Here is a 9630-nt window from a genome sequence, read left to right on the forward strand (position 1 = left end):
ATTGGTAGATGAGTAGACAAAACAAACAGAAGAATCAGAAGAATCTGTGACGACTGAAGAAATAAAAAGTGTTGGACATGCAGTGAATGCATATCACTATATCTACAATGCTGATAAGAAGGATGCTAAAGAGAAACCATAAAATGAGCCCCCTCCTCATAAGGAAAATGGTTGATACAATTTGAGTAGTAAAGGGCCTATATTTGAACAAGAATTGACTAGAATGAAATTTAAGGAGAAATTTTTGAGAAGAATCTTGCCACCTGTAAATCCTGCTCATAATGAAAAGAGTAGGCCTGGATAGGTAACTAAGTCCAAGAATACTTCCTTGAGTAATAAGAGTAAGTCTAGCACTCTGGAAGCATTGAGTAAAGCCACCCCTCCAGACACTTCAACATTGCCTGTTATAGGTGAAACGATTGATTATAACATTATGGAAGATATGAAGAAGACATGAGCCAACATTTCTATCTATGAGATCGCAAAGACTACAGGCCAACGTGAACTTATTGTTCAGACCTTTTCACAACCTTCAACAGGTGATAAAGCTTCTTCCTCTCAAAAGGTGTCAGGTAACTCTTCTAGTCCTCTTGAATCTGTAGTAAATGCTTTAACATTAGAAGCTAACACTCTCTTCCCATCATTTTTATTAACGTTTGAAATTTTTAATTATAATGTCCATAATTATTTAGTTGACTCTGGTGAATCTATGAATGTCATGTTGTTATCTATAGCAAAGAAAATAAATGAAAAATGGGAGAAAAATGATGCATAAATTATTCAGCTGGATAAGTCTCTTGTCCAAGCTATTGGTGAGCTTAAGAATGTGCTTATCAAATTATCAAAAGATGATCGAGTTCACCAATGTATAAATATTGTAATTGTGGACATACCAGAAGCCTATGGTGTACTTCTTAGCAGAGACTGGTCTAGCAAATTACAAGGATATTTTGCAATAGACTGGTCACATTTGTGGCTTCCATATAAGGGTAGGAATAATTAGATTCGAGTGAACAGTGAGCCGTACATGAAACACACTATGACACCACTTGAGGGCCACAACGAGCCTCTTGCTTTTGCTGATTTGATTTTTGGGAATTGTTTTCTTGAAACCAACCTTGGGTGTTATCAAGCACAACCATCACCCATTCCACCATATACACAACTAGAACTACTTCCTTGTTCTCTAGCTGGTGCAAATGAAACATGTAATATAGATGTACATAATAATAGTAGTATAGGAAGTAGCTTAGTAGCTCATAATGTTTGGAATTTATATTTTGATGTTTCAAAGACGCAGGGCGGTTCCGTAGCAGGTTGTGTTCTTACAAACTCATGCAATAATAAGCATAAATTTTCATGTCGTTTCGAGTTCGAATGCACCAATAATATTGTTGAATATGAAGCACCCGTACTAGGATTAAAGAAATCTAGGCAATTGAAGGTAGAAATTCTAAAGGTAATTGGTGACTCAAAGGTGGTCACTCATCAGGTATGAGATACTATATATTGTGTTTCACCGCATCTTAAAAACTACCAGCAGGAGGTATGACATTTGATCAATAATTTCAAAGCTTTCAATATTGCTTCTATTCCTAGAATTAGAAATGCTACAACAGATGCATTAGAAAATGAAACCAATAGGATGTTGCCATTGAAAATTGGTTTTTCTATTGAAATTATATATAAACCATATGTGCCAGACAATGTCACTAACTTATGCGTTTTCTATGATGACCAATAGATACTACACTTTATGGATAATGCTGACGTATTCAAAGATGCTGCCATAGAGGAGAGTGAGCACGATCAGGCTTTGCAGGAGGCATCTAATGTAACGAAAGGAAACACTACGCTAAAATATGTGGTGTCCCTGGAGAATTTATATGACCTATAGAACTGATTTAGGGGGCCAACCAACACAATGACTGAGTTCAAAGTTAGAATCTAAACAAATCAATTTTGGAACTCCCGAAGATCCGAAGTATGTGAACCTCGGTACTTGTTGTTTTTTTTTTTGACTTTAACGGTTATGTTTTTTATTGATTGGCGGCAAAACAGCTACCGCATGCTGGATACATTGAAATAGTTCCTCAAATTTCTTGATCCTCAGAAATTTTGTTACATGGCAAATCCATGGACAAGCTTTGATTCTTAAACTTCTTTTAGGGAAAAACGCAGAGACTCTGCCTGAGGATCTGGACATTCTTAAGGGAGCGATTGTCCACACATCCAATGGCTGTTACCTGTTGCTCCTGGGAGATTGCAGAAGTTGGCTTGCTTAAACCTGAAATGTGAGATGCTGACCACTAACTCGACTACCTGTAAGACCACTCGGATCTGGGTTTCTTCAATCTGGCAGTTGAAATGTCGACTTCCCTCTCTAATCATCAATCACACGTATGCCTCAGGACGTTTTTGAAGAGTTGTAATGCAATTTCCTTGGGCAAACAACCTGCTGTGTCTGACTTATTTAATCCGATGCTTTAATAGGCTCGTAGTTTAGATCAGCTTGCTCTAATACTTGTTTCGAACTTCCCTTTGCAGTAGACCGGACGGTGGAACCGATGGAGTTGGGACGAACTATCACAGGATCTTCTTTCTGAAGTTAATCCAAAATCTGGAAATGAATGAGTTACTGACCGATTCAACAAGCTTGAGAATTGACAAACAGAGGAGGAATCCGAAATTTGCTGCCGTTCTTGGCTTTCTTCCAACAAGGGATTGGGAAACCAGAAAAAGACTCTTTTGTTTCTTTCAGGAGCTCACCTGTACCGTGTATTCAACCAAACAGTCACACAACGTCCAAGACAGTTCAAGGTTCTGTTGGAAACAGAGCATAAGAGACTGCCAGATACAGGGATTCCAAAATAATAACTTATCATGAATGCCTGCCCTTGGAGCTAGTTGAGACAAGGTAACTGGAACAACAAAGCCTGATGGGAATCCAAGATTGATGTCTTAGTAGCTGATCCCATATACATCAAGTATCAATTTCCTGGTAAAACCTGTTAAGGGATGATACAGAGAGAATCAATCGAATTGACTGAGAGGGTTCTTTGGCTTTTTGCTGAGCCAAGGTTGGCTTCCGAATCTGCCTCAGAGTTTAGCTGCCTCAGGATGTGGTAGAAGGAAATTTTCCGAAACTTAGCCAACATGGGTCTAATTTTCTTGAGAATATGGTCTAAATGGATCTGCAAAGGATTTGACTGTGAATTCATTGCTTGGATGATAAGCCGAGAATCTCCAAAGACCGTCAGTGATTGAATATTCCATTTAAGAGCAAGAGTCAGTCCCTGCCACAAAGCTAGAGCCTCTGCTCTATTGTTTGATTCGATTCCTAGACCCCAATGAAACCTGAGTAAAGAAGTGCCATCAGGTTTCAGAAGAACTCCGCCTCCACCCGCAGCGCCAGGGTTGCCCTTAGAGGCCCCGTCGAAGAATAGACAGTGGTCATCAAGGGTCGATCTCCACTTTAGAAATTCCTGTTCTTCTAGGCGAATTTCCCACATAGCGTGGCAAGGGGCTGGGTTAATAGAGATGGATTGATTTTTTGGGACAATATCTTTCAGCCAGAGCTCCTCCTCACTGTCAAGCTTCGCTTCATTCCTTAAGGCTGGCTTAGCTTCCAATGTTTCTCCCAATATAGCTTTGATTTTGGAAATTACGCTGTTTGCTGTGCAAAATTCTCCTCTAAAAATTCTGTTATTCCTTTCCAGCCATAACTTCCAGCATATGAATTTGGGTGTCCACATCCATGCAGTCTTTAGCAGATTTTTTTTATTGAGGCAAAAGGGTGATAGCTTGGCCCACTCATGGAGCAGATTTGACACATTACTTGGCAGCTCAAACTTGTTCATTCTTGAACTCAGAACCCCCTTCCAAACTGTCTTGGCAAATGGGCACAGCAACAGCAGGTGATCAGCTGATTCTTCCTCTGATATACATAATGGGCATCTGGTTGGCCCTTCCATTCCCCGCTTTCTCAGGTTGTCTCCTGTCAGAACACTGTTATGGGCAAGCGTCCAGCTGAAGAAGTCGATTTTTGGGAGAGAAGGGAAGCTCCATATGAATTTCCATTGCGTTGGGTCTGGAGGAACATTCGGAACAGCAATCAAACTTTTGTATCCTTCAGCTACCGAGAAGATACCAGTATGGGAGCCCCACCCTCTTTTGTCCTTGGCTGATGCTGACAGAGGAGATTTCCCTTGCAGTTTGTCTAACAGTAAAGAAGCTTCTGAATGCAAATGATGTGGAACCTCTCCTAGATTCCAGTTGTCCCATCTTCTGTCAACATCCTCCGTCCAGTTGGATATGTCCCAAAGGGTTTCCTTATTGTTGGAGTGCAGCCATAGTTTAATATTTGCTAGGCCTTCTATTTGGTGTAGTGGCTGGTCTCCAAGAATCTGATCTTTCCAAATTCTAATTTTCTTCCCATTGCCTGGGATCCAGTAGAGTTTGGGATTGAAGTTCTCAAGAGCTGCGATACAAAGCTTGGATATAGGGGAACCTTTGGAGTTTTTTGGGGGGAATTCCAGACATCTCAGTCGTTGACCTTGAAAGTATTTCTTCCACAGAACTTTTTTGCTCCAGCTTATTTTCCCTGCCACAATATTCCACAAAATTTTTGAGCCTAGAGCGAGGTTTTGAGCAGCCAAATCTCTCATTTGCAGACCTCCTTCTATGAATGGTTTCTTAATGGTATCCCAATTTACTAAATGAAGTCTTCTTTCATTGTTTTTCCCCCCTTCCCACAGGAACCGCCTCAGCAATCCTTCCATTTTACTGAGAAAGGTTTTGGGGGCAAGGAGAATGGAGTGCTGATAGAGAGGCATGCTTGTTAGGACAGATTTTATAAGAATTGTTTTCCCAGCAGTGTTCAGCCAGGAGGCTCCCCAGGCTTGTATTCTGAGCTTTAGCTTGTCCAGCAAGGGCATCCAATGGACGACTTTAGGGTTGGTTCTGAAAATTGGGATCCCAAGATATTTGAATGATTCCCAGTCCTGACAGATTTTCATTTCCAGAAGCCTAGCTATGTCAGCGAGATTTTTGGCTGAGCAGTTCCAGCCATAGATTGTGCTTTTTGAGTAGTTTATTTTACTGCCGGATGCTTCCTTGTAGATGTCCAGTTCCTTTTTGAAAGATCTGGCCGAATTAATGCTCGCTCCACCTAGCAGCAGAGTATCGTCGGCAAATTGGGCATGGTTTATATCTTTGACATTATGCACCATTCTAAGGCCTGGCAGAGTTTGGACTTGCTGGCAGGAATCAAGCTGGAAACTAAGAACTGAGGCTTGAATAGCATAGAGCAGAGGGGACAGTGGACATCCTTGTCTTAATCCCCTGGAAGCTGTAAAGAATTCAGTCGATCGACCATTAACCAACGGTGCAATCCAAGGAGAGGCAATGCATGCTTTCACCCAATTTATGAAGTTTATTGAGAAGCCCATTTTCATCATAACAGCAAACAGAAAGTCGTGCCTCACCCTGTCGAAGGCATTAGCCAAATCTAGTTTTATTACCATTCCTTTCTCTTTTCTCTGGCCACTTGAATGAACTGCCTCTTGAACCAGCACTATATTATCCAGGATCTTTCTTCCTTTGATGAAGCCTCCTTGGTTCTCCGGTATGATGTCCGGCAAAATATTCTTGAGTCGATTGGAAATTATTTTGGTAATCAGTTTATAGCTAGTGTTGCACAATGAAATGGGTCGAAATCTACTGAAATCTGAGGCTCCTTTCTCTTTCGGAATCAAAGCAAGGAAGGCTGAATTGGTACTGCCTCCTATCTTTGCGCAGAGTTGGGACTTCCTGGCCATTCTCAGAAGGTCTTTTTTGATAGTTGACCAGCAGGTTTGGAAGAACCTAGCAGTGAACCCATCAGGCCCTGGCGCTTTGTCCGGTTCCATGCCATCCACGGCTTTCTTGAGTTCATCCATGCTGATCGGAGCAGTCAGCATATTATTGACAGAGTCTTTCACACAATGAGGGATCAGATTATACGGATAGGCTTGAGGATCTATAGGATGGTCCTCTGGCGCTGAGTAGAGATCTTTAAAAAAGGAGAATGCTGCTCTCTTGATACCTTCAAAATCATTAACCACGGCCTCTTGGAATCGGATTTCTGAAACATTTTTGAATTGCTTTCTAGCTTCGGCATGCCTGTGGAAAAAACTAGTATTTTTGTCGCCGGCCTGTAACCATAAATTTCTAGATTTTTGTCTCCAATACTCTTCTTCGTCCCTACTAGCTTTATGAAGGGCTTTTTGCAGCTCAACTTCTTTTTGGAGTAGACTTTGGGTAATAACTGAATCCTCCATTGATGATTGGTGAACAGCAAGGTTTTCTACAGACTCTTTTCTCTTGACAGCAGGTGTTTTCAAAGTTTTAGCCCACTCCTTGAGTCTTCTCTTAAGAGCCCGCAACTTTTCTTCCCACACGAAGGAGGGGGATCCCTGTATTTTCCGATTCCATACTTCAGAAACCACCTCATTGAAACCCTCTTGCTGAATCCACAGTGGGCTAAATCTAAATGGAATTGGACCCAGAGAAACATTCATGGAGAGCTCGAGACTTATGGGTTTATGATCGGAAGTGCAGTTGGGCAGAATTTTGGATGAAGCCATAAGCCCATTAGTTAGAAAGGTGGCTTGGACAAGGAATCTGTCCAATCTAGCAGCTATATGGTTGGGGCCTAGTCTTTTATTAGACCAAGTGTATTTCCCAGCTGATGGTTTGATGTCCTCCAAATCCCAGCCAATCATGATATCTTCTACCCATTCTCTGGCCGGATCCCTTACAGGGGAACCTCCTTTTTTCTCTTCAGCAGCTAGAGTAACGTTCAGATCCCCTGCAATAATGATGTTTTCTGGGTTGTGCAAAACAAGAAATGACTGGAGCGAATCCCAACAAATTTTTTTCTCCGATGGAGAGACCGGAGCATAAAGGTTAAATATACTTACTTGTTGGCCAGAATCTTTGTGAAGGAGCTGAGTGAAAATCCAGTGCTGGCAACTTTCTTCCTGAATCAAGTCGTATTTGGAACTGTCCCAGAAGGAGGCAATCCCACCAGAGGCACCTCTAGCACTGACAGCTCTACCAGGGCCTTTGCGCCAAAATGTTTTGCTGGATTGGAGGAGAAGAGTGTCCTCCAGTTTTGTCTCCTGGATGAGAAAGATTTCAGGCATATGCAACCTCACAATATCTTTCAGGGCCTCTTCTTTCAGCCTGCTACCTAATCCTCTGCAATTCCAGGAGACGTATTTCATTATTTATTGGAGAGGGGGGGAGTGGCTCCTTTTGGAGCCTTGTTATGCTTGCGCCCGGATCTTGTGTTCATCATTCCCTTTAGAGTTTTCTGAGAACCTTGGAGAACATCCATGTAGGTTTTCTCCTCTCTCTGTTTCTTCTTGGATTTTCGGCCCCTGGTCGATTTGATAGGAGTGATTTGTGAGCTGTCTGATTCGGAGTCTCTTTCTTCTGATTCTTCCCCTGAATCAGAGGCAAGACTTATGTGTTCATCATTGCCTGCTTTTTCCCCTTGATCTGCCTTGGCTGGTTGGGCATTTGATTCTTCTTCGGTATCCTTCCTTTTCTTTGGCTGATCTTCAGTTTCTTCATTTTTCTCTGAGGTCTCCCCCTTTTCAAATGAGGGTGGGCTTTCATTTGAGACTGGATTTGTCTTGTCATTGGTCTGGGGATTTCCCTTTGATACTGATTGCTTCTTCTCGTTTGGCTTTGAGACTACCTTTCCCTTTTTTATTTCCTTCCATCCTTCTTCTTCCTCTTTGTCCCCTGACGGTGCTTTGGGGCAATTTCGTTGAAAATGGCCGTGCTCATGGCAGATTCTGCATTTGAATGGCAGTTGCTCGTAGTCCAACTTCTGGAAATGATGCCAATCTCCCACTGAAAGCTTGATGGCTTCCGGTAGTCCAGCTTCTAGGTCAACTTCCACGCAAATTCTGGCGCAAGTGTATTGGCCCTTGTTATCAGCTTTGTCTATGAATCTGCCCAGTCCGTTTCCTATCTTTTGCAGAGCTTGATAGCTCCAGCAGTGTATTGGCAGGTTGGGGAGCCGGACCCAAACAGGGACCTCCTTTGGGACATCAACTGAGGGGTCAAAGTCGGGTGTCCATTTATTCAGGAAGAGACCTTGATTTCCCATGAAGTATGGACCATTTCTGAACACCAGATCTCGGTCTTCTTTGGTAGTGAATTCGAAGATGAAGAAGCCCCTTCCAACCGCGTAGCTGATCACATTGTTGGGGAGCAGGGGTCTCCAGTTTCTTTGCACCCATTCATCAGTAGATTTTGATGTTGGCCACCGACCCATAAATTGCCCTACTAAACCTCTGTCAGCCAAGGCAAGGGCGATTTTGATTGTTTGGTCTTCTGGCAAAGCTATTTCTGGGATTTCTTCCAGCTTTTTTATAAATTTCGGGACTTCAGGTTGATTTCGTTTTTTCCCTCTCTGCGTTAGAATGCGTCTGAATGCTTCTGCTGGGGAAATCGGTGGGGTGGGAGAGGTCTCCGCACCCCCTGGAGCAGCCATGGCGGCGGCAGTTGAGCTCTGACCTAGTTGATCGCATCACAGAGCGCGCGCAACTTCGTTTCGGTCTATCACCCGGTACTTGTTGTTATCCACAAGAATGACGGGGGTTTATCCACTTATTCAAAAAGTACCATAATGTGTTTGCATGGGCATACGATGATTTAAAGACTTATCACACTCATATTATCCAACATGTCATCCCTATAAAAGAAGGGATGAAATCGTTCTATCAAAAAGTATAGAAAGTTCATCCAACACTGGAACCCATTATACAAAAGGAATTGAGAAAGTTGTTGGATGCTAAGATCATCTTTAAAGTTAGACATTCCATGTGGGTTTCCAATCTGGTCTAAGTCAGAAAGAAGTCCAAAAAGATAATATTATGTGTATATTTCCAGAACCTTTATCAAGCTTCTGATAAACATAACTATCCAGTGCTTTTGTTTTGGTAAGATAGTCAAGCCTATGCTAGTTACTTCTGCACGAGCAATGTTCTTACTGTAGAAGAAATTTAGCTAAAAATGGAAAACATTACAAATTAAATTTTATGTTCCTTGCTCCACACACTGTTATCCTACACAACACTCCTTTAATTAATATTGGATATTAAGTCGCTGCTTAAAGTTTAAATAATTTCATGTCTTTGGAATAAGGTTTGCTCTACACCCCCGTTGCTTGTTATTAATTGATTCATATGTACTGTTGTGTAGAAGGAGGACCGAAATATTGTGAAAGAATGTTTTTGTTCCTTGCTCCGCACACTCATTCTCCCACACAACACTACTTCTTTGCACACATTAAAAATACACTTAATTTAATATTTCATAATAATAAGTAGTAGAGACTAACAAAATGAGCCCATGTAAATACACCCTTAAGAGGAAATGTAGCCAGAGATGCAAAACATTACAAATTAAAGTTCATGTTCCTTGCTCTGCACACTTGTTCTCATGCACAACACTCCTTTCTCACACACATAAAAAAGACACTTCATTTAATATTGGATCCTAATTTTCCGCTTAAAGTTTAAATGAACCCCTTTGCTTATTATTAATTGATGAATATGTGTTGGCGTGTAT

General features: G+C 41.7%; 1 protein-coding gene across 1 annotated transcript; it reads right to left on the bottom strand.

The window, feature by feature from the left end:
- Positions 1-3011: 3011 nt before the first annotated feature.
- LOC149140865 (uncharacterized) lies at positions 3012-7268 on the bottom strand. The gene is made up of 2 exons (XM_089451087.1): positions 6963-7268; positions 3012-6506 (listed from the first exon to the last, which is right to left on the bottom strand). The coding sequence occupies exons 1-2, from the start codon at positions 7266-7268 to the stop codon at positions 3012-3014; spliced, it is 3801 nt and encodes a 1266-aa protein (XP_089307213.1).
- Between the last annotated feature and the right edge of the window lie 2362 nt (positions 7269-9630).

The sequence above is a fragment of the Pinus tabuliformis genome, chromosome X, assembly GCF_031772625.1.
Source record: "Pinus tabuliformis cultivar Carrire ecotype Pingquan chromosome X, CPIR1, whole genome shotgun sequence".
Lineage (NCBI taxonomy): Eukaryota > Viridiplantae > Streptophyta > Pinopsida > Pinales > Pinaceae > Pinus > Pinus tabuliformis.

Excerpts from the sequence above, each read along its gene's own strand:
- LOC149140865 (XM_089451087.1), bottom strand. The coding sequence starts at position 7,268 with ATGAAATACGTCTCCTGGAATTGCAGAGGATTAGGTAGCAGGCTGAAA. Across the intron at positions 6,507-6,962 it reads ACAAAGATTCTGGCCAACAA|CAAGAGGGTTTCAATGAGGT; the intron begins GTAAGTATATTT and ends CTGTGGATTCAG.